Source organism: Eriocheir sinensis, chromosome 1 (assembly GCF_024679095.1).
Source record: "Eriocheir sinensis breed Jianghai 21 chromosome 1, ASM2467909v1, whole genome shotgun sequence".
NCBI classification, from domain to species: domain Eukaryota; kingdom Metazoa; phylum Arthropoda; class Malacostraca; order Decapoda; family Varunidae; genus Eriocheir; species Eriocheir sinensis.
In genome coordinates, this window is record NC_066509.1 from 43312706 (window position 1) to 43337080 (window position 24375).

At 43.7% G+C, this 24375-nt stretch overlaps 1 protein-coding gene and 1 non-coding gene across 4 annotated transcripts in view; both read left to right on the forward strand.

Moving 5' to 3' along the window:
• Nucleotides 1-24375, forward strand: part of LOC126996894 (importin subunit alpha-4-like) — a 51607-nt gene that overhangs the window by 2514 nt on the left and 24718 nt on the right. Inside the window, exons 2-4 of one of the 3 annotated variants that reach the window (XM_050857824.1) lie at nt 13137-13449; nt 15349-15466; nt 22407-22512. In XM_050857824.1, coding sequence (XP_050713781.1) covers nt 22410-22512 — 103 coding nt within the window. In that variant the 5' untranslated portion in view covers nt 13137-13449; nt 15349-15466; nt 22407-22409. The remainder of the gene's footprint in view (nt 1-13136; nt 13450-15348; nt 15467-22406; nt 22513-24375) is intronic. The other 2 variants (XM_050857816.1, XM_050857828.1) reach the window with 2 other exon arrangements.
• Nucleotides 20321-20392, forward strand: Trnaa-cgc (transfer RNA alanine (anticodon CGC)). The gene has a single exon. It is a non-coding gene; the product is annotated as a tRNA-Ala (tRNA).

A 24375-nucleotide genomic window follows, 5' to 3' on the forward strand; every position in this document is an offset into this window, starting at 1 on the left:
AAGTCATTGATATAAATAATAAACAAAAGTGGACCTAATACCGAACCTTGTGGGACCCCACTCGTAACACATCCCCAGTCAGATCTTTACCATTGATTTGCACTCTTTGCTTCCTATTGCTAAGCCACGCCTTGACCCAGTTCAAAACTTTACCCTCTACTCCGTGAGCCTGTAATTTAAGCAACAGTCGTTGGTGAGGAACTTTGTCAAACGCTTTACTAAAATCAAGATAGATTACATCATAATTTTCATCTCTGTCAACCGCCTCAAATACTTTATTGTAGAAGGACAAGAGATTGGTGAGGCATGACCTACCTTTTGTGAACCCATGCTGCGAGTCGTGAATTAAGCTATGTTTCTCTAAATGCTCCTGAATGTTCCTGGCTATTATGGACTCCAGCATCTTCCCTATAACCGATGTTAAGCTAATTGGGCGATAGTTTGAAGCAACTGACCTGTCCCCCTTTTTAAAATCGGCGTCACATTAGCTACTTTCCATAGGCTCGGCACATAGTTAGTATTAACCGACATCTTAAAGATGTCGGTTAGTGGGTCACTGATTATATCACCTAGCTCCTTTAATACCCTCGGAAATATCCCGTCAGGACCTGGCGACTTGTTCTTCTTAAGCTTATCTATCTCATCCTGAACTACTTGCCTGGTAATGATTATATCCCTCAATTTATCGCCATCCCCGCCCTCGTACACCTGAACTCTTTCCGGTATAGTCGTTCGATCCTCCTGTGTGAATACTGAAAGGAAGTAGTCGTTCAACAATGTGCTCATATTTTCGTAATTTTCTACTAGCTCCCCTGTGTTTGATTTCAGCGGTCCAATTTTCTCCCGTGTTTTTGTTCTATACATCTGAAAGAGGCCCTTAGGATTACTTTTCGCCTCATTTGCTACTTTGATCTCATAGTTCTTTTTTGCTATCCTGGTGTTTTTCTTAACTAATCTAGATAGTTCGACGTACCGGCCCCTGAGATGTGTTTCCCCATTCTTTATTTTCAGATAAATTCCCTTCTTTAACCCAATCTCGTGTTTTAGTCCACGAGTCATCCACTTAGGATCATTGTTTTCTTTTCTAAGTGTTCGCTGTGGTATATGCTGTTCTTGCCCCTCTACTATTACTCTAACTAAATTATTGTAAGACATTTCTACCTGGTTCTCCTGGCTCTCCAATCCGCAGTTCTGGCCCTCATGAATCCCTAAATTATCCCAGTTTACCCCTTCAAGATGTCTTCGAAGCCCCTCGTAGTTTGCTTTTCTAAAATCTGGCACTAACACTGGGTTTGGATCGCGGGTTACCGCCCAGTCTAACCTAAAACGAACCGTTCTGTGGTCACTATTTCCTAACTCTCCGCCCACCTCCAACTCACGTAGCAAGTTCCCATTATTGGTTAGGACTAAGTCTAATATGTTATCTCCTCTGGTAGGCTCAGTAACTACCTGCTTAAGGAAATTATCTTGTATAACTTCAAGAAAGTCCTCGGCTTCCAGGTCACCCACTAGATCTTCCCAGTCTATATTCCTATAATTAAAGTCCCCCATTACGCAGACATTTCTACTCATACTGCCCCTGCCAATCTCCTGTAGTAATATACTCGTCCTGCCTGTTAAGGTTGGGTGGCCTGTATATAACTCCTAGAGTTAGTTTTTCTTTCCCTTTGTAAACGTCCACCCAAACTGATTCAGAATCCATGTTAGTTTTGACTGAGTTGTTAACTAAACATTTAAGTGAGTCTTTAACATATAGCGCAACTCCACCTCCCTTTCTGCCCCTTCTGTCTTTGTGAAACATCTGATAACCCGTTATTTCAAATTCTGACCTAAAATTTCTATTAGCAAAGTCTATCCATGTCTCAGTGATCGCTATTATGTCAAAATTTTCTGAACAAGCTTCACCCCTTAGTAAGTCTATCTTGTTTCTGAGGCTCCTGCTGTTAGTATAGAAGATTCTTAGCCCGTCCTCTGTTACTCCTCTAGAATTACTTCTAAGCTGCCTGGTTATATTATGAGCTAGATGTCCCCTCCCATTACTCCCATTACTCCTCCCCCCCTCGCCTATACTAAAAAATCCCTCAGGGTACCAAGTGCTCGCTCAAGGGAGTCTGAGAGAGCCTCAACACCCTTGAACGTCAAGTGTATCCCGTCACGGGCGTAGAGGGCGTCGTTGCCAAAGAAGAGGTCCCAATTGTCGACGAACAGCCACCCATTGCGCTCGCAGTGCTCAGCAAGTCTGCTGTTCACTGCTATCGCCCTGGACAGCCATCCATCGCCAACGCCCCTCCTTGGCAGGATGCCACACACCACTGGTGACCCACCAGCGTCACGTGTCCTGCCTAACAATTCTCTAAAACGCCTGAGAAGTTCCTCGCTTGGCACACGAGAAACGTCGTTTCCGCCACAGCTGAGAAAGACAATGGGGTTCGATCCCTCGCTTGCCATACACGCCTCAATCCTGTCTGATATATGGCCCACCCCTGCCCCTGGGAAACACACCCTCGTCCTGTTCTTATCCTTGGAGCAAAAATACCTGTCAACATAACGAACCTGACTATCACCAACAACAAGAACCCGACGTTCGGAAGGGGTGCCAGTTGGGGTGGGTGATGGGGGGTGGGGATAGCGGGATGGGCGGGTCGGGACCTGCTGTGAAGAACGAGGAGAAATTGTGGAAGAGGTGGAAGGTGGAAAGGGGGAGGAGGAGGAGGAAGAGGAAGAAGGAGAAAGGGAGGGTGAGGTGGTGGAGGAGGAATGGACGAGGAGAGGGAGGAGGAAGAGGGGAAAGGGAAGGTAAGGGACAGGTGTTGGAGGGAGGGACGAGCGAGGAGGCGGAGGACAAGGAGGAGAAAGAGGGAGAGGAGGAGGAGGGGGAGAGGGAGCGGGAAGAGGGGAGAGGGGGGACGGAAGAGGAAGGCGAGGAATTTGAGGCGGAGGAGGAGGAGGGTGAGGAGGAGGAGGAGGAGGAGGAGGATGAGGAAGGAGGAGTAGGTGAAAGGGAGAGTGAGGTGGGGGAGGGACGGACGAGGAGAGGGAGGAGGAAGAGAGGGAAGGGGAAGGTGAAGGACAGGTGTGGGAGGGAGGGACGAGCGAAGAGGCGGAGGACAAGGAGGAGGAAGGGGGAGAGGAGGAGGAGGAGGAGGGTGGGCGGGGAGAGGGGAGAGGGGGGACGGAGGAGGAAGGCGAGGAGGAGGAGGAGGAGGAAGAGGAGGAAGAAGAGGAGAAGGAGGGGTGGGAAGCGGGGAGATCGGAGATGGTCGAGGAGGAGGAGGAGGAGGATGGGAGGGGCTGCTGTGTGGTTGAAGACAATACTAGAGGGGAGGAGGACGAGGAAGAAGAGGAAGAGGAGGGGGAGGAGGACGAGGAAGAAGAGGAAGAGGAAGGGGAGGAGGAGGAGGCGGGGCTTGTTGCTGCTACACTAACCAGTAAGTGTACCTGGGCGGCGAGAGTCGTAACCCTATTCTCTAACTCTATGATCCTCTGATCATCCTTCTGAGTCTTAACGCAGAACCTACAAACGTCCTTGGAAAGAAAGTACTGCTTGGCCATGCGAGGGCCACACCCAGAACAACGCTTGAGGGACGTCAAGGTGAAGATATGGGCGAGGCAAGACGGAAACTATTAGGCGCGTTAAGACGATAACAAAGTACGCAGCTGCGGTGAGGTCGTCAGGTCAAAAATGTGTATCTAGGAAAACAAACCAACAGCTGCGGTGAGGTCGCAGTCAGGTCAAAAATGTGTATCTAGGAAAACAAACCACAGCTGCTGTAAGGTCGCAGTCAGGTCAATTCCCCGGGGAAAAGGGTGTGTCTCGGGTAAAAAGGCGCGGTTATTTCTACCCACCAAGACAAAACATAGGCCAATATTAATATACTGGGAAATCACTTATGTAAAGAAGATAATAACTGTGTTCACTAGGTTTGCGCGGAAAGTGGATTATCTAGTGTTTTGGTGTGGACTTAGAAATTAACGTAGCTTGGCGCGCCTGATTCACGTAGTCCTATTATCACAGCACAGTAAAGTATCCTAATAATAGAAGGAGAAGAAAACACAAAAGCAATATAAAAAACACAAAAGCAATATAAAACCGTGTAGCACTGGGTTGGCGTGAAAGAATGTTGAATTTAGTGTAGATGTGGGAAGCTTAATACACTTGTCCTAGGAGTAACTGTGGATCACTATCTAACTAAGTAAATACTAAATCAGAACACTTAGCGGTCTGTAGTAGAAGGCAGGGTAATCCTCCTGGTTTTGTAGTCCTCCAGTACAGCAGCAGTTACACAGAAGCACAGAACGCCTCACACCGCGAAAGCAGAGGAAAACAGAGGAAAGAGCGAGTTGGCACCACACAGCAGCGGGGCAAAGTCACGTGTGAACCCAAGGAAGGTCTTTTGTTTTTCCTTTGTTTCTCTCTTTCGTTAGTCTTTATTGTGTTTTATCTATCCTTTTATTTATGTTTGTGTTGCAGTATTATGCTATTTACTGCTTCTTGTAGTCTCTTGTGTGTTTTTATTTTATTTATATTGTTTTCTTTTAGTCCAGTTTCCCCTTTCGACTAAACATTCTTTTTCCTGTTTCTCTATAATGTTTTTTTTTTTTTATCGTTCCTTTCTTGTTACTTTTATACCTTTCTTTCCTTCCGTACTTTCGTATACCTGCCGTTTAGTTTTATTTGTTTGTGGTTTTGTTATAGTGTTATTTTATTGTCTGTTTTTTCTTTATTTATTTTTGTTTTCCTTCTTCTAAACCTTGAAATTACTTGTCATTCAATATTTTATCGCATGTTTCGTCTTTCTCTTTTTACCTTTCCTTTTTATTAATTTTTATTTTACTTGCTCGTGTATTTTCTCATTTTCTGTTCAACTCATTTTCAGAACATAAAGAATATATTTGGCACGTTCATAATTAACTAATGACACGTTCTTGCCAGTCTTATACCTTTCCTTTCCTTAGATTTTCCTTTAAGTTTTTCCTCTTCCTCAATGAATTAAGAGTGATTGTCATAATTCAAAACTTTTCATCTCTTATCTGTTTATCCTCGTTCCACTTTCCCTCTACAGTGAGTTGCTTTTCCTTCGTTTTTCTTTCCTTTGTCTACCATATATTTTGCATTTTTGGTTCTGCTTTTGTCTATTATATTTTTTTCGTTTATATTTACCTCTTCCTTAATGGGACTTATTTGGTAGTTTTTCCTCCCGTTCCACGTTTTCTGTAATGGTGTTATATTTGCATTAATTAATCTCTGAGGTGCCCTTCCTACATATTTAATCTCTTTGTATGTTTGCATAATTGTAGCGCTTAACTTCCTTCGACTTTTTTTACATATTTAATAATTTCTCTCTCTCTCTCTCTCTCTCTCTCTCTCTCTCTCTCTCTCTCTCTCTCTCCCTATCAGCAGTGCTCCTCGTAGCCCCACAAGTACAAAAGTCATCTTTGGGGAACACAACTTTTGTCCTCCTCCTCCTCCTCCTCCTCCTCCTCCTCCTCCTCCTCCTCCTCCTCCTCCCCCCCCTCCCCCTGCTCCACCTCTTTACCTTTCAAAGCGACTCCCTTCCTCTGTTCCTTTCCCTCTCGCGTGTCTCAGCCTTCCCTCCTCTCAGTTCTCTTCTCCTCCGTCTCCTCATCCCTTCATTTTTCTTTTTTTCTGCTACCTCCTTTTCTTATTACAGCTTCTCTACTTTTCTAAATTCTCTCTCACCTTTCTCCCTCCTTACCTCTGTTTTCCTTATCTACCTTTTTTCACCTTGCTATTCTTTTATGTTCCTATCCTCAGGTGAGGAGGATGGGAGAGGAGAGAGGGAGGACAGGTAACGATATGGGGAGAGAAGGAGAAAGGCGGAAAGGAAAAAGTAAACGATGGAAGGGAGATGAAGAGAAAGGATGGAGGGAGGAGGATGGAAGGAAGGAAGAAGGTGAGGAGGATGGGAGAGGAGAGAGGGAGGACAGGTTAAGAGATGGGGAGAGAAGGAGAAAGGCGAAAAGGAAGAGGTAAACGATGGAAGGGAGATGAAGAGGAAGGATGGAGGGAGGAGGATGGAAGGAAGGAAGAAGGTGAGGAGGATGGGAGAGGAGAGAGGGAGGACAGGTTAAGAGATGGGGAGAGAAGGAGAAAGGCGAAAAGGAAGAGGTAAACGATGGAAGGGAGATGAAGAGGAAGGAGGGAGAAAGGAGGATGGAAGGAAGGAAGAAGGTGAGGAGTTTGGGAGAGGAGAGAGGGAGGACAGGTAGCGTGGTGTGGTGAGGAGGAGGAGGAAGGGTTAAAGGAGGAAGGAAACGATGGAGGTGAGGTTGATAAATTGAGGGTAAAGAGGAGGAAGATAATGGATGGGGGAAGATAGGGAGGAAGAATGATGGAAAGAAAGGCGGGAAGTGATGGAATAAGCAGAAGAGAAGGGAGAAAAAAAGTTATAGGAGAGGTGAATAAGGCGATAGTTAATTAAAGAGAAGAAAAATAAAAATAAAATGTAAGAGAGCAGTTCAGCAGGTAGAAAGGTTATGACAAGAAGAGGAGGTAGATAAAGGGACAATAGCTGAAAAGCGCCGGGTTGTGAAAGTCTCTCTCGTGACCGAGGCTCAGGACAAGCGATTGGTCTTTGAGGCGTTTTCAAGACCCTGTGGGAGCGAATTCCCAGTGTTGGAGGCATCTAACACAGCAGTATCTATTTTCCATGCACAATTTTTATACAATTCAATTTATGGTCACAATTTAAGTTATTTCGAAAGCGCTTTTAATATTTCTCCAAACTGTTAACTCGCTTAAATTTCTAACAATGCCTTCGAACCTTAAGTGTGACGTCTGTCCCGGACGATTTGCAGCTCAGTTCTTCCAGCTGAGTAAAACTTGCCGCCTCTGCGTTCAAAGATTACATCTTCAGAAGGCTGTGACTGAATGGAAAGTCAAGCACAATGAACTTGAAAAGAAATTTGTAGCCCTTCAGGAATTTGTTTTAACAAATGTGGCAGTGACTCCACCATCGATGGTGGAGAGGCCCTCCACCGAGAATGTGCCCTCTCCAGACGACCCTCCTGCTTCACGGGAGGACGTGTTACCTGCCTCACGGGTTGACTCCCAGCCTGCCTCACAGGATAACCCCCAGCCTGCCTCACAGGATAACCCCCAGCCTGCCTCACAGGCTAACCCCCAGCCTGCCTCACAGGCTAACCCCCAGCCTGCCTCACAGGCTAACCCCCGGCCTGCCTCACAGAACAACCGCCAGCCTGCCTCACAGGCTGACCCCCAGCCTGCCTCACAGGCTAACCCCCAGCCTGCTTCACAGGCAAACTCCCAGCCTGCCTCACAGGACAACTTCCAGCCTGCCCCACTTAACGCTTCTCTTCCTGCTTCACAGGATGTCGGGTTCCAACCTGTAAGGAATGGAGCCAAACCGAAGCAGGCAACCAAGGATTTACTGACCCCCACTATCTTCAATAGGTTCCAGGTGCTGGCAGACACCATGGAGGATGAGTTCGAGACTCGCCTAGTTGGGGACTCCATGGTGCGTGGCCAGCTGGTTGAGTTCTGTGGTCGTTCATCAAACGGCCGCAGAAAACGTTACTGCTATCCAGGTGTCAGACTGGACGACATCACCGCAGCGTGCGATGATGTCACGAGAAATGCCGACCGAAACACCCTCTTTGTCATTCACGCGGGGACAAATGACGTAAAGACAACCCTTTCTGAGGAACTGCTTGAGAAATACTGCCGCATGATCAAGCAGTATAAACGCAAAACGGATGCCAGTAACATCATAATCTCAGGAATCCTCCCGATGGTCGGTGCCGAATCTAGCTTTTACAGTAAGGCCTTCAGCACAAACAACAGACTTCAGTCCCTTTGCTCACAAGAAAACGTCCAGTTCGCTAACTTGTGGAACAATTTTTACTACGATTCAGACTTGTTCCTTCCTGATGGCATTCACTTAAACCCTGTTGGAGCAGCCCGTTTCGGGAGGCTGCTCTGTGACCAAGTGGCTCTTCGAAAGCCAAAAAACGCGGAGGCGAGAGCACCAGCAGCTCCACCGTAAGGGTGCACTCAACCCGCAAAACTCCCGACTCGAATCACATTAAAGCATGCTATGTAAACGCTCGTAGCCTACGTAACAAATTTGAAGACTTAGAAGTCCTCGCAGCTACAAATCATTATCACATCATCGGAGTCACAGAATCTTGGATAGACACTTCAAATAGAGATTTCATTGCGGAATATAGATTACCGGGTTATACCATTTTTAGTCATGAAAGAGAGAACAGACAGGGTGGAGGCGTTATCTTTTATATCCACAACTCTCTCCATCCAGTATCCGTGAAAACAGATATTATAACCAATGTAGACACGGTCTTCATTGAAATTAAAAATAAATCTCGTAAAATAGTAATTGGACTTATCTACAGACCGCCAAGGCAGACTCTTGATATCGACCACGCATTAAGTGAATTATTATTAGAAACAAGTAGCAGTTGCGAGGCAGTAATTGTTGGGGACTTTAACTTGCCAGTGAAATGTTGGGGTGAACAGTTGAACTGTCATACAGGGCTCGACCTGTACACAAATTTACTAGAAAGTGATTTACATCAACACGTTCAAGAACCGACTCGGGAAAATAATATACTTGACCTTATCTTTTCAACGACAGCTGATCTAGTTAACGAAGTAAATGTTGGTCCAGTTTTTAGTTCTAGCGATCACCGAACAATCACATTCAGCATCAATATGAAAGAAAGTAAAGTAACTCCTAGTAAAGAAAAGGTGCCTGATTATCAGAGAGCGAATTTCGTAAGACTCCGATCAATTCTAAATAATTCTGACTGGACTGAAATCACGGCGGAAACAGATATTGATAAATCTTGGGGGGCCTTCACCACAATATTGAACAATGCCATAAGCATATGCGTACCCTATCGTAACAGACGTTCAGCTTCTAAGAAGAAACCCAAATGGTGGAATAACGAAATTCAAAATAGCCTATCTCTTAAAAAACGCGTATACAGTAGGTACATATCATCTCAGAGCGAGGCTGACAAACTAGAGTTGGACAGAATTCGCCGCGAAACCAAGAAATTAATAAAACGAAGCATAGACTCGAAGCAAGAAAAATCTTGAAGAATATATAGCGGAAACAAGTAAATCTAATCCTAAAGAATTTTTCAGCTATGTAAATAATAAAAAGTCACTCACTTGTGGTATCGGACCGCTTGCTAATGAAAATGGTAACCACACGAACGATGAAAATGAAATGGCTACAATCCTAAATAACTTTTTCGCATCCGTATTTACCGACGAAGATTGTTTATCACCTCAACCGCCGGAGGTTAGAGGGACCGAAAAGATGTTAAGTGGCGTGCTCATCGTAGAAAGTGACATTTTACGCAAAATTGAAAAGATTAAAGTAAGCAAAGCTCCTGGTCCAGACAAAATTACCCCTAGGGTCTTAAAAGAAATCAAACATCAAATTTGTAAACCGCTCTCCATCATATTCAATAAATCTTTAACAGCTGGAAAAGTTCCGTCGGATTGGAAACTTGCAAATGTCACACCAATTTTCAAAAAGGGGGACAAGTCTCATCCAGGAAACTATCGACCAATTAGCCTGACATCTATTGTTTGTAAGTTAATGGAGACTATCATTCGCGACAATATGGTGAAATTCTTCGAAGAAAATAATATAATAAATAATTCGCAACATGGCTTCCGTAGTAAACGTTCGTGTTTGACTAACTTACTTGATTTTTTTCACTATATTTTTGAGGTGTTCGATGAAAGCATATCAGTAGATATCATATATCTGGTTTTTCAAAAGGCATTTGATAAGGTCCCCCACCAACGATTGCTCAGCAAACTATTGGCGCACGGTATCTCGGGTAACATTCACAATTGGTTTGCGGACTGGCTCTCTGAGCGGAAACAGAGAGTAGTTCTAAACGGTGTTACATCTAACTGGCTCGATGTCAAAAGCGGCGTACCTCAAGGATCAGTGCTTGGCCCCATGCTCTTCTTAATTTATGTTAATGATATCGATGATGGGCTCATTTGCAAAGTATCAAAATTTGCTGATGACACAAAAATTGCTAGTAAAGTAACTGCGATACTCGACGAAGAAGCTTTACAATCAGATATAGATCGACTTGCACGTTGGGCCAATCAATGGCAAATGAAATTTAACGTTGAGAAATGTAAAGTTTTGCACATCGGAAAAAATAACAATCGCGTTCGGTACGTAATGAATGGCCAACAACTTTCTGCAGTAAGTAAAGAAAAGGATCTTGGAATCACTATATCAAGCGATTTAAAGCCCGGTCAGCATTGTTCAGAGGTAGTTAAAACTGAAAACAAATTGGTTGGCTTTATCGGACGAGTCTTAATAATAAATCGGAAAAAGTATTATTAAAACTGTATAATTCGTTGGTTCGACCTTCTAGAGTACTGTGTACAGTTTTGGTCTCCCTACAGAAAAGATACAGAAAAGTTGAACGGGTCCACCGAAGAGTAACACAGATGATTCCTAGGTTGAGAAATTTGTCATATGAACAAAGGCTTAAAGAAGTAAATTTATTCAGCCTATCAAAACGAAGAATGCGAGGCGATCTAATAGAAGTGTTTAAAATGTTCAAAGGATTCAGTGATATTAATGCGGAAGATTACTTTACAATTGATCGATCAAATAGAACAAGAAGAAATCACAATTTGAAGATAAGTGGTAAAAGCATAGACTTCACAATCTCTTGACGGGAAACGGGGCGCGGGGCCGATTCGCAGGGGGCCGATTTTCAAAAATTTAAAATTTAAATATTTTCAAAATCAAAGCAGCTAGCGACCTGAAACTAAAACAGGCACCTCCTTAGGCATATATGTGAGTCTCATGAGCAGCGGTATCAAAAAATTCAAAGTCGTTCCTAATAAAACCTGATTAATTGTTTTATATAAGTATAACAAAACTTAAAAGGCTATAAAATCCTCAGATTTTACGCTAGATGCACAAACATCACCAAATGCAGAGATAATCACTTATATTTTCAGAATCAATAGCAAAGCTCCTGGTCCAGACAAAATTACCCCTAGGGTCTTAAAAGAAATCAAACATCAAATTTGTAAACCGCTCTCCATCATATTCAATAAATCTTTAACAGCTGGAAAAGTTCCGTCGGATTGGAAACTTGCAAATGTCACACCAATTTTCAAAAAGGGGGACAAGTCTCATCCAGGAAACTATCAACCAATTAGCCTGACATCTATTGTTTGTAAGTTAATGGAGACTATCATTCGCGACAATATGGTGAAATTCTTCGAAGAAAATAATATAATAAATAATTCGCAACATGGCTTCCGTAGTAAACGTTCGTGTTTGACTAACTTACTTGATTTTTTTTCACTATATTTTTGAGGTGTTCGATGAAAGCAGATCAGTAGATATCATATATCTGGATTTTCAAAAGGCATTTGATAAGGTCCCCCACCAACGATTGCTCAGCAAACTACTGGCGCACGGTATCTCGGGTAACGTTCACAATTGGCTTGCGGACTGGCTCTCTGAGCGGAAACAGAGAGTAGTTCTAAACGGTGTTACATCTAACTGGCTCGATGTCAAAAGCGGCGTACCTCAAGGATCAGTGCTTGGCCCCATGCTCTTCTTAATTTATGTTAATGATATCGATGATGGGCTCATTTGCAAAGTATCAAAATTTGCTGATGACACAAAAATTGCTAGTAAAGTAACTGCGATACTCGACGAAGAAGCTTTACAATCAGATATAGATCGACTTGCACGTTGGGCCAATCAATGGCAAATGAAATTTAACGTTGAGAAATGTAAAGTGTTGCACATCGGAAAAAATAACAATCGCGTTCGGTACGTAATGAATGGCCAACAACTTTCTGCAGTAAGTAAAGAAAAGGATCTTGGAATCACTATATCAAGCGATTTAAAGCCCGGTCAGCATTGTTCAGAGGTAGTTAAAACTGCAAACAAATTGGTTGGCTTCATCGGACGAGTCTTTAATAATAAATCGGAAAAAGTAATATTAAAACTGTATAATTCGTTGGTTCGACCCCGTCTTGAGTACTGTGTACAGTTTTGGTCTCCCTACTACAGAAAAGACATAGAAAAGTTGGAACGGGTCCAACGAAGAGTAACAAAGATGATTCCTAGGTTGAGAAATTTGTCATATGATCAAAGGCTTAAAGAAGTAAATTTATTCAGCCTATCAAAACGAAGAATGCGAGGCGATCTAATAGAAGTGTTTAAAATGTTCAAAGGATTCAGTGATATTAATGCGGAAGATTACTTTACAATTGATCGATCAAGTAGAACAAGAAGAAATCACAATTTGAAGATAAGTGGTAAAAGATTCTCGTCGCACGAAGCTAAACACTTCTTCTTCAATCGAGTTGTTAATGTTTGGAACTCTCTACCTTGTGATGTCGTTGATAGTACAACAGTTACGGCCTTCAAGAATAGATTAGACAAGTGTTTTGAATCCAACCAGCAACTAAGATATTACTCATTGTCGTAATAACGTTAAGTTCTTTCGAATACTGGTGTCCTTGTCCGCTTTTATTGCCCGGTTAGTGGTAGCAGTAATGGTAGTTCTTTCCTCTTTCCTACATAAATTCCATGCAGTTTTTCCATGCTGCATGGTTCTTTTTCCTTTCCTGCCAGCTTTGGCTGGAGGGATGGGGGGGTGGGGAGGAGCCTTCGCCTTTGCTGTCCTTCATCTTCCACCTTTGATTAGATAGTTAATGTAGCTTGTCACAAACAACCTCGTAAGGACCAGCAGGTCTGCTGTTGTTTGTTCTTCCTTTGTGTTCCTTTGTGTGTCTCTCTCCGGCATATGACCACAGATGTTGCGCCAACTGAACGAAACTTTCCAACTGTTCCCTTCTCCTATAATTCCTTCCCCTTCTGTCTCTCTCCGGCATATGACCATAGATGTTGTGCCGACTAAACCAAACTTTCCAAATTTAGTGGTACATAGAAAGTAACATTGCCTCCATAGTAAATATCATCATGTCTTGCACAGAAATAAATAGTCAGGGTCTCAAAAACAATAGGCTACCCCTTCCTCAACAATACACATTATTATTATTATTATTATTATTATTATTATTATTATTATTATTATTATTATTATTATTTCAGCGTGAAGATGTCAGGTCGCAACGTGTTGGTCCATCGGCGCACCTTCCAGAACGCCAACCAGGCTCAACACCACCACCACCACCACCACCAGCGAGGACATCAACACCATTCACCACCACCATTGAGGCCAGATCACACCACCACCACCACCACCAACACCAGCGAGGACATCAACACCATTCACCACCACCATTGAGGCCAGATCACACCACCACCACCACCACCACCAGCGAGGACATCAACACCATTCACCACCACCATTGAGGCCAGATCACACCACCACCACCACCAACACCAGGGTGCTCTATGAAGGGTTTAGTGTCATGTCGTCAAGTCCATCTCCCTCAATCTGTTCTGGGACCATTTTAGTTACAATTTTCTGTATCCTTTCCAGCTCCACATACTCCTTTCTGCGGCCTGTCAGTCCATGCTTCCATGTTTCTTCTTCCCGCAAGCTGTTCCATGTGTTAACTAACACTTCTGTGTGAAAAACTTTACTTCTTCCAGTCACTCAATCAGGTTCCTTTGTTAAGTTTCTTTCCGTGTCCTCTCAGCCCCTGCGTTACTGATGCTAAGAAGAGATCATCTCTATCCACCTCATCAAACAGGGGGCTTCGTGGTGCAGTGGTTAGCACACTCGGCTCACGACCGAGAGAGCCCGGGTTCGATTCCCGGGCGGATTGGAAAAATCTGGGCGGCTTTTCCGATACCCTACGCCCCTGTCCACCCCGCAGTGAATGGGTACTACCAGGTATTAATCGGGGGTTGTGTCCCCCCGTCTCCTGGGGTCTGTTCCCTTCTCCTATAATTCCTTCCCCTTCTGTCTCTCCCTGGCATATGACCACAGATGTTGCACCCAATAAACAAAACTTTCCAACTCTTTCCTCATCAAACTTATTTACCAACTTGTACAGTGTGATCAAATCTCCTCTCTCCCTTCTTTGTTCCAGTGTCGTCAAGTCCATCTCCCTCAATGTCTTCATACGTCATATTCGAGAGTTCTGGGACCATTTTGTTGCAATTCTCTGTCTTGAGTCCAACATCATAATCTTCCTTTGCATAGTTTTTCCTTTTTTCCTTATATGCCTCATCTTGGTATTCAAATCCTTCCATAGTTTTCATCTGTCATAGTTGATGCCATTCTTTCCTAAGGGGCACTCGTGACTGACTCCTTCATCTAACTCAACATTTTTTGTGAAAATTAGGTCAAGTCTTGATGGTTGGTCATCTCCTCTTAGCCTTGTTTCTCCTTTAACCCACTGCATCAACAGATTATCACATCAGGTGTGTGTGTGTGTGTGTGTGTGTGTGTGTGTGTGTGTGTGTGTGTGTGTGTTTAGCTAGTTGTTGTATTTACCTAGTTGTAGTTTTATAGGGCCTGGGCTTGACGTTCGTGTGGTCCCGTCTCTGTATCTACATTTATCCAACTTTTCCTTGAAGCTTTGCACACTCCTTTCTGATACTACAGCCTCACTTAGTCTGTTCCAAACCTCTGTACTTCTTTGCGGGAAGCTATATTTCTTTATGTCTCTCAAGCATCTTCCCTTCCTCAATTTTTGACTGTGTCCTCTTGTGTTCCTGGTGGTAATTTCTTCTTTTAGTGGTAACTCCTCGTTGTCTACTTCTTCCATTTTGCTCAATAATTTGTAGATTTGTATTAGGTCTCCCATTTCTCTTCTTTGTTCTAGTGTTGGTAAGTCCATTTCCTTTAGTCTCTCCTCGTATGTCAATCCCTGGAACCATTTTTGTTGCCATCTTTTGTATTCTTTCTAGTTTCTTGATGTGTTTCTTCTTATGGGGAGACCACACTGCCGCTGCATGTGTGTGTGTGTGTGTGTGTGTGTGTGTGTAAGATTGACTGACTGATGAATGAATAACTGCGATTAATTAGGCTGGTATTACAAGACACTTTCCCTGCTCACATCAGCTACTTCTAAAGGTCAAAGGGGGATATCAGTCAGGTTCTAATGAGTGTTTTTCAGGCTCATGGTACAGAAGAAGGGTTAAACTACCACCAGGGTCATAAAACCACCCCTGGAAATGCCCACAACTCCTGCGAAAGCCTTGTCAAATATGTGTTCTTGGGCGGCTAAATGTCTAATAATGCGACCCTAAGTAAATAACTTCCTGATGGAGTGGATGATTGACTTGGCATCTTGTAGCTTTACTCTCAGCCATTTCAAGTTCCCGACTGATGTACTAACACCCTCAGATTGGCTACAGTGAAGGTCGTGGCAGAGAGTGTACTCAAACTCCTACTGTGAGCTACTTCTGATGCCTGCGCCCTCACCACCCCTGTGAAGGACGCCCAGCTGACCCAACCCTCCTCGGTGAGTCTGTCCCACTTAATGTTGCAAGAGTTATCCGGTATACCTTCACTCTCTCATGCTTTCCCTATGTCCTGTGCTGTCCAACTTAATTATGTGAGAGTTAACTGGTGTTTTCACTACCATCTTTTTAGAGAGTCTGATTAAGAAACTAATGCAGGAGTAATGGTGTTATTTGTTCCTGTTGGGTGCCTGGACCTATCTATCAGCTGTCTTGTGCTGTCCAACTTAATAATGTGAGAGTTAACTGGTGTTTTCACTATCATCTTTTTAGAGTGTCTGATTAAAAAACTAATGCAGGAGTAATGGTGTTTTTTGTTCCTGTTGGGTGCCTGGACCTATCAGCTGTCTTGTGCTGTCCAGCTTATTAATGCAAGAGTTGGCCTGTATCTTCACTCTTAACCCCTTCACTACGGCCGGGCCAAAACAGCGCCCCGTGCCATATCCGGGATCGCCACGCGCCAAATTTCAAATGTTGCTATTGAATATAACAAGTTTTCAGCCATACACTCAACATAATCATCATGTATTATATATGAAAACATGCAGAATGGATCGTATTGGCTATACAGGCAGCCCCACACGTGGCCACTTGGTGAACTGTCAAAGCAGTACTTTCCATAGAATTCAAGTTATGTACTAGAGTGCATCTGAGGCTGCCTCCAGGATACAAGGCCTTGGCAGAGTCACCGCTCCGAGCCTACGACCGCTCCCTTATTACCTCGACACGATTTCCTGACACTACTATTTGACCTGGAGAAAAACTGAAATCGGGCAGGAGCGAAGCGTGTGCAATATCATCGGCTTGGAGCGATGGCGGCACCATGGCCGTGTATGTATCTCGGAGACAGCTTCAGACACACACTATTCTATAACTTGAAATCTATGGAAAGTACAGCTTGGAGTTGAGTGGCCATATGCCTGTATAGCCAATGCGGTCCATTAAATGGTGCACATAAAGAAACTCACTACGGCCGGGCCAAAACAGCACGCCGCGCCGTATCCAGGATCGCCGTGCGCCAAATTTCAAATGTTGCTATTAAATATAACAAGTTTTCAGCCATAAACTCAACACAATCATCATGTATTATATAAGAAAACATGCAGAATTAAATGGTGCACATAAAGAAACATAAATTAATTGATAATTTTGAGATGTAAGCAAAAATATAGAGATAAAATAACTTGTATATTGGTTAAAGCGAGCCAGTCCTGGGATGTGTTACGGGGCACGCAGGGACACAGTATACACGTCCTCGTGTTGTAGGGGTTAAGCCTTCCCTGTGTCCTGTGCTGTCACCTCTGTAATGCAAGTGGTGGACAATATGAGATACCCTTTGCCTCACAGTTAATGGCCTCATAATGAGGTAGAGGAATGAGATAAAATTCATATAAAGCCGTATTTTTGAAAAGGGGAAGGGAGGACTCAAGTGATAAAAGATGGCTTTATTTTGTACACTTTTTACTCCTTTTTTAAATAAGAACATAGCAGGCAGTAGCTTAGCCAGTAGACTATTTGTGCTGCCTCGGAGAATCTTGGAACCATTTGCTGAACTGAGTGCAGACCAACGTGGCTCACTGTGTACTGGCTTGCTTTATCCAGTACAAGTAACTCTCGATTTACGTGAGTGTTGTGTCCTTGAAGAGGTCATTGCGTAAATCATTAACAATGTAAATCAAACAAGAGGTGTGTTTGTACCTTTATTGCCTACTGTATCACTCTGACTCCTCTCCCTCTCGTGGTTCCTCCTCTGGCTGCCCTTCCCCTCGTGGTAGCACAACAGCGAGGGTGTTGTTGTTGTGGGGGTACTGTATTGTTGTTCAAGTGGCGCGTGGGAAGAACTGAGCTCAGCTGTGGCTGGCGGCACCGTGTGAGTCCAGTTGCGTTAGACATCTGGTGGCCAGTCCATAAAATATCGCATATAAGTGAAAAAACGTGTAAATTAAACATTTATTTGGATTTTGGACCACGCGTTATTTCAAAAACGCGTAAACCAAACGCGCGTAAATCGAGAGTTACCTGTATACGAGTTATTTCATCTCTGTTTATTTATGTTTACATCTCAAAATTGTCAATTAATTTGTTTCTTTATGTGCACCATTTAATTCTGCATGTTTTCATATATGATACAAGATTATGTTGAGTTTATTGAGTTTATGGCTGAAAACTTGTTATATTCAATATCGACATTTTAAATTTGGTGCGCGCAGCGATCCTGGATACGGCGCGGGGCACTGTTTGGGCCCGGCTGTAGTGAAGGGGTTAATTGGTTGAATTACTACAGATATTTAGGGTACACACTTGCTGTACCAGAAACTATTAACTAAAACGTTGCTAATGTAATCGCAGAAGTAATCACGGTTACGATTACACTTTTAAGCCATTGATACCAAATTTATTAGGGTACGATATGTCTGTGAGGGTAAAATACGTCCGGGAATGTAGAGTATCGCGGCGGCAAGAAAAGGACGTTCGGGCTTGAGAAATGCATGGTGAGTGGAAGAGAAGCTTATTGGAAACTTACGGTGCGCGAGAGGGTTAAATAGTTTGGTTGTGTCTTACAGGGAAAACCTAACCATTGAGTCTTACAGGGAAAACCTAACCATTGAGTCTTACAGGGAAAACCTAACCATTGAGTCTTACAGGGAAAACCTAACCATTGAGTCTTACAGGGAAAACCTAACCATTGAGTCTTACAGGGAAAACCTAACCATTGAGTCTTACAGGGAAAACCTAACCATTAAGAGGAAATGAAAGAGGATTAAGAGGTTTAGAAGAGGACTAACTTAGGCATCACAATATGGAGGAAATGGAATAGGATTAATATTTGCTCCTAAGAGGTTTAGAGGAGGATTAAGAGGAAATGAAAGAGGATTAAGAGGTTTAGAAGAGGACTAACCCTTTCCATACAGTAAATAAAAGGAAGGGAAAAGGAAGGAGAGGGACGGTTAGTGATATATCTGTGAGGGTCAAATACGTCTGGGAATGTAGAGTATCGCGGCGGCAAGGAAAGGCCGGTCGGGTCTGAGAAATGCATGGTGAGTGGAAGGGAAATTTACTGGAAACTTACGGTGCGCGAGAGGGTTAACTAAAACTATGCCAATGTGATCCCAAAAGTAATCATGGATACGATTACATTTTTTATATATTCGATTACGATTACTTAAAAAAATAAGAGGGTAATCAATTTCGATTTCCTGAAAAACTGTAATCAATTGTACTTCATTACGGTCACAGAATACGATTACCCCATGTCTGGTTACTACCCCCAGTGGTGATTGCTTACCATCCCTAGAGGTGTTTATGATAAATATATATGATACACTAACACTGTCCAGCTGTTGTTAGTGGTGGTGAAGGAGGCTAGTCTAATCTTCATATGCCCTGGTTCCTATCCTTAGTGATGATAGGCTACCATCCTCAGTGCGGATAGGTTACTGTACCATCCTTTGCAGTGGCAGGTCATGATGTATTAATGTCCTGGGCAGTGATGAGTTAGTATTCTTGGATCCCATTTCACAGTCGTTTTGCTCGTTTTGATCGTCAAACTGGGCGATGGGGTAGTGGCGGCTGCAGGGTTAGCCTAGCCCCGCACCTTGCCACACACTCTCAACACCTCTCGCTTCATCTGCAGCCGGCTCTACCCCATATGCCAGTTTCACGTGGAAAACTATAGCGTTGATCACCGCCATTGGTAACGATCAAAACTATGCAACCTCAACATAAAACTTAGACATCATTAAATGGTTAGGGGATTAAATGGTTAGCGAATTCGCTCATATGCGACTAACCTCAATGTGCCAAGTGTTCGTTTTATGCGGGAAAAATTCGCTGTTATGTGAGTTTGAGTGAGGTATGGTGTCCGACTCCCACTAATGTTTTCCCGCACTTTCCTCGCCTATAATTAACCTTTTCCTTCCTCTGATCCTAAAGTTAATCCTCAGGTAGCTAATTATCAGGTTACATCGTAGACTTTGGGTGTGTCTCCCTGTAAGCAATCAATGTGCTTTGTTGTTGCTTAAGTGCTTTTTATTGTGAAATGGTGCCAGAATGAATAGTTAGAGGGTTCGAAAATGGGTCGTAGAATGTAACCCCCTATAGTTAATGGGATGGGATGATAGATTCGATATATGCGAAGTCACGTTATGCAGGTTATCTCATTTATCACATTTACCGACATACAAGGGTGTAGGTTATCTCATTTATCACATTTACCGACATACAAGGGGTGTAGGTTATCTCATTTATCACATTTACCGACATACAAGGGTGTAGGTTATCTCATTTATCACATTTACCGACATACAAGGGGTGTAGGTTATCTCATTTATCACATTTACCGACATACAAGGGGTGTAGGTTATCTCATTTATCACATTTACCGACATACAAGGGTGTAGGTTATCTCATTTATCACATTTACCGACATACAAGGGTGTAGGTTATCTCATTTATCACATTTACCGACATACAAGGGTGTAGGTTATCTCATTTATCACATTTACCGACATACAAGGGTGTAGGTTATCTCATTTATCACATTTACCGACATACAAGGGTGTAGGTTATCTCATTTATCACATTTACCGACATACAAGGTGTAGGTTATCTCATTTATCAAATTTACCGACATACAAGGGTGTAGGTTATCTCATTTATCACATTTACCGACATACAAGGGTGTAGGTTATCTCATTTATCACATTTACCGACATACAAGGTAGTAGGTTATCTCATTTATCACATTTACCGACATACAAGGGTGTAGGTTATCTCATTTATCACATTTACCGACATACAAGGGTGTAGGTTATCTCATTTATCACATTTACTGACATACTAAGTAGTGGCAGGGGGCTTCGTGGTGCAGTGGTTAGCACACTCAGCTCGCAACCGAGAGAGCCCGGGTTCGATTCCCGGGTGGAGTGGAAAAATTTTGGCGTCTTTTCCTATACCCTACACCCCGGACCACACACCACTTTACCAGGTATTAATCGGGGGTTGTGTCCCGTCTCCTGGGGTCAGTTCCCTTCTCCTATAATTCCTTCCCCTTCTGTCTCTCTCCGGCATATGACCACAGATGTTGCGGCGACTAAACCAAACTTTCCAACTTTTTTCCTTCCATTCCTATCACCTGCCTCTTTATAACTTTCCTTCTCCACCACAGCATCATTTAACATACTTCTACGTGACTTTTTATATTTTTTTTATTTACGTTTTAGTGTATTGCACCGGTAGGCTTTCTTGATGGGGCCTGATGGTTGGCCCCAGCCCGTCATGGCGCAGGCAAGTGTTTATAGTGGCGCCATCTTCTCCTGGCTCATGCTGCCCCCCGGAACTCCTTCTTGATTTGCTTGGACGGTTTCCTCTAGAGTCCGGGTTGATGGGTGGTCTTCAGGACAGCATGTGGGTAGTTTAAGCCACTCGGCGGTGACTGAAAAATCCCAGGTGGTAGCGTGGGGATTCGAACCCGCGTCGTCCATCACGCGGTGAATGTGGACCCAGCACGCTACCACTCAGCCACCGCCTACCCTAACTGCTTATTTCTGGACAAAATATAATGCTGTTTATCATGGAGAAAGTATTTTTGTCCAGAAATCACCAAATGACTGACTTTTCAAATGCCTGTTGTGCACTCACCGCTGCCCGACAACGCAGCCGCAAAATAGCTCACAGAGAGGTTCAACTTGCTTACTGTTTCTGTATTTCACTAACCGCTCACAAAGATCACAAGTGGACAAACTAGAGCAAAACTAGGTAAATTAACGTTTTCCCGCAAGGTATCCCTCCAGTGTGCATGCGTATTGAATGGCAGAGTGATTTATTTCTGCGAGGAGGTATTTCTCGCAACACCGTCCCACATATACTGGACTGCCTCTGCCTTGTCCCGTCCCTGCGCTGCGTTATGTTTTACCGCTGCCCCACACCAACATTATGTGCGCCATTTGTTCCATATTTGGCTGTCTGATTTGTTAGCCCAGTAGCAGCGACGGGCCAATTTTGTGGCTTTACGTAGCAGCAAAAGGACCAAATTTGTGGTGTCCCTGCTGCTACGGTTAAGGACACTGCTTTCCTTCATCATAGTTCACAGTGCACTCTGAACTTTTTCTCCATGTAAATCCTTCATATATTGGTGTCACAGGTGATGTTAAGCTTTTTATTAAATTTTCTTGGGTTAATTATGGTATGACATTATAGTTTAGGGCATGAAGTATGTAAGACTAGAGTTTGTTTAGATGATGTGGCTTTACAGTTTACACAAAGAGTATTACTTCCTTGATTGAGGCAAATTTAGTTATCATTTGATTTTAAGGGGCTTCGTGGTGCAGTGGTTAGCACACTCAGCTTACAACCGAGAGAGCCCGGGTTCGGTTCCCGGGCGGAGTGGAAAAATTTGGGCGGCTTTTCCGATACCCTACGCCCCTGTCCACCCAGCAGTGAATGGGTACCAGGTATTAATTGGGGGTTGTGTCCCGTCTCCTGGGGTCTGTTCCCTTCTCCTATAATTTCTTCCCCTTCTGTCTCTCTCCGGCATATGACCACAGATGTTGCGCCGACTAAACCAAACTTTACAACTGTTCCCTTCTCCTATAATTCCTTCCCCTCCTGTCTCTCTCCGGCATATGACCACAGATGTTGCACCGACTAAACCAAACTTTCCAACTGTTCCCTTCTCCTATAATTCCTTCCCCTTCTGTCTCTCTCCGGCATATGACCACAGATGTTGCGCCGACTAAACCAAACTTTCCAACTGTTCCCTTCTATAATTCCTTCCCCTTCTGTCTCTCTCCGGCATATGACCACAGATGTTGCGCCGACTAAACCAAACTTTCCAACTTCTCACTTGATTTTAAACTTTTTTTACATATGCTTGTGTGAAAAGTTCTTCCTCTGAAATGTATATGGCAATTAAATTTTAATGCACTTTAATTTATTCCTCAGGAAATGCGAAGAAGAAGAACAGAAGTCACAGTTGAACTTAGAAAGAACAAACGAGAGGAAACTTTCTTAAAACGAAGAAATGTACCAACCATAGACTCTACAACAGGTGGGTGTTGATATATGTAAACTATTATTATTATTATTTTTATTTTATTTTTTTTTATTTATTTTTTTTTTTTACATCTATGCATATAGCACCGGTAGGCTTGCTTGAGGGGCCTGGATGGTATTTGGCCCCAGCCCGTCATGGCGCAGGCAAGTGTTTATAGTGGCGCCATCTTCTCTTGGCTCATGCTGCCCCCTGGAACTCCTTCTTGATTCACTTGGACCGTTTCCTCTAGAGTCCGGGTTGATGGGTGGTCTTCAGGACAGCATGTGGGTAGTTTTAAGCCACTCGGCGGTGACTGAAAAATCCCAGGTGGTAACGTGGGGATTCGAACCCGCGTCGTCCATCACGCGGTGAATGTGGGCCCAGCACGCTACCACTCAGCCACCTGCCTACATGGGGTCACTGAGGAAATAAAGGCCAATAGAATTTCAACTACCTTATTCTCCTGTTATAATACTAATACACATAAATTTTTGGTATATAAAAGACACTTTTATAAGAGCCTCCATGGTACTTTAGTTAACCTGCCCTGCTACGAATCCATGGGCTTGGGTTTGAATCAATGTGCAACCCACCCAGCTCTTCTTCCTTCCTTTCAGGCTGGTTGATATATGAGTACAGGTAACTCTCGATTTACGCGAGTATTGTGTCCTTGAAGAGGTCATTGCGTAAATCATAAACAATGTAAATCCAACAAGAGGTAGGTTTGTACCTTTATTGCCTACTGTATCACTCTGACTCCTCTCCCTCTCATGGTTCCTCCTCTGGCTGTCCTTCCCCTCGTGGTAGCACAGCAGCGAGGGTGTTGTTGTTGTTGTTGAGTAGCGTGGGTACTGTATTGTTGTTCAAGTGGCGCGCGGGAAGAACTGAGCTCAGCTGTGTGGCCGTGTGAGTCCAGTTGCGTGAGACATCTGGTGGACACTCCATAAAATATCGCGTATAAGTGAAAAAAAACATGTAAATTAAACATTTATTTGGATTTTGGACCACGCGTTATTTCAAAAACACGTAAACCAAACTCGCGTAAATCGAGAGTTACCTGTACCTTGGGAGACATGGGGAGGTAAACAGCTGTAACTTGGTTGTCACACTGGCCTTGTGTCCCGAGGAAATATGGGCAACACAAGCTCTGGGGCCAATGTGACAGAGATGAGTACTGAGGCCATTTGCAGCTTTGTTGTATACCCCAAACTTAGCCTTTACTTTTTGTATAAGATGCATTTAAAGGTTATCTTCGGGGTTAAACATTTTCCTACAGTTTTTAGTTGTTTGTTCAACATTAGCATTCATTTCATCGATGCCTGCTCCTGGGGGCTTCATGGTGCAGTGGTTAGCACACCCAGGTTCGATTCCCAGGCGGAGTGGAAAAATTTGGGTAGCTTTTCCGATCATACGCCCCTGTCCACCCAGCAGTGAATGGGTACCAGGTATTAATCGGGGGTTGTGTCCCGTCTCCTGGGGTCTGTTCCCTTCTCCTATAATTCCTTCCCCCTCTGTCTCTCTCCGGCAAATGACCACAGATGTTGCGCCGACTAAACCAAACTTTACAACTGTTCCCTTCTCCTATAATTCCTTCCCCTTCTGTCTCTCTCCGGCATATGACCACAGATGTTGCGCCCACTAAACCAAACTTTCCAGACTTTTCCGAGGAGCTCCCACCAGGGGATGGCCACGGTAGAAGAGCTTCCAACGTTCTCTATCCAGACACTCCCTCCTTGCCTGCTCAGAGTTTCTCAAGGATCTTTCCCCCCTCTCCCTATCGTACTCCTGCACCCTATCCCTCCATTTCACTGGAGGTCGTCCTCTAGCATTTATCTCACTCACATACACCCTCCTGGTCATCTTACTCTCCTCCATTCG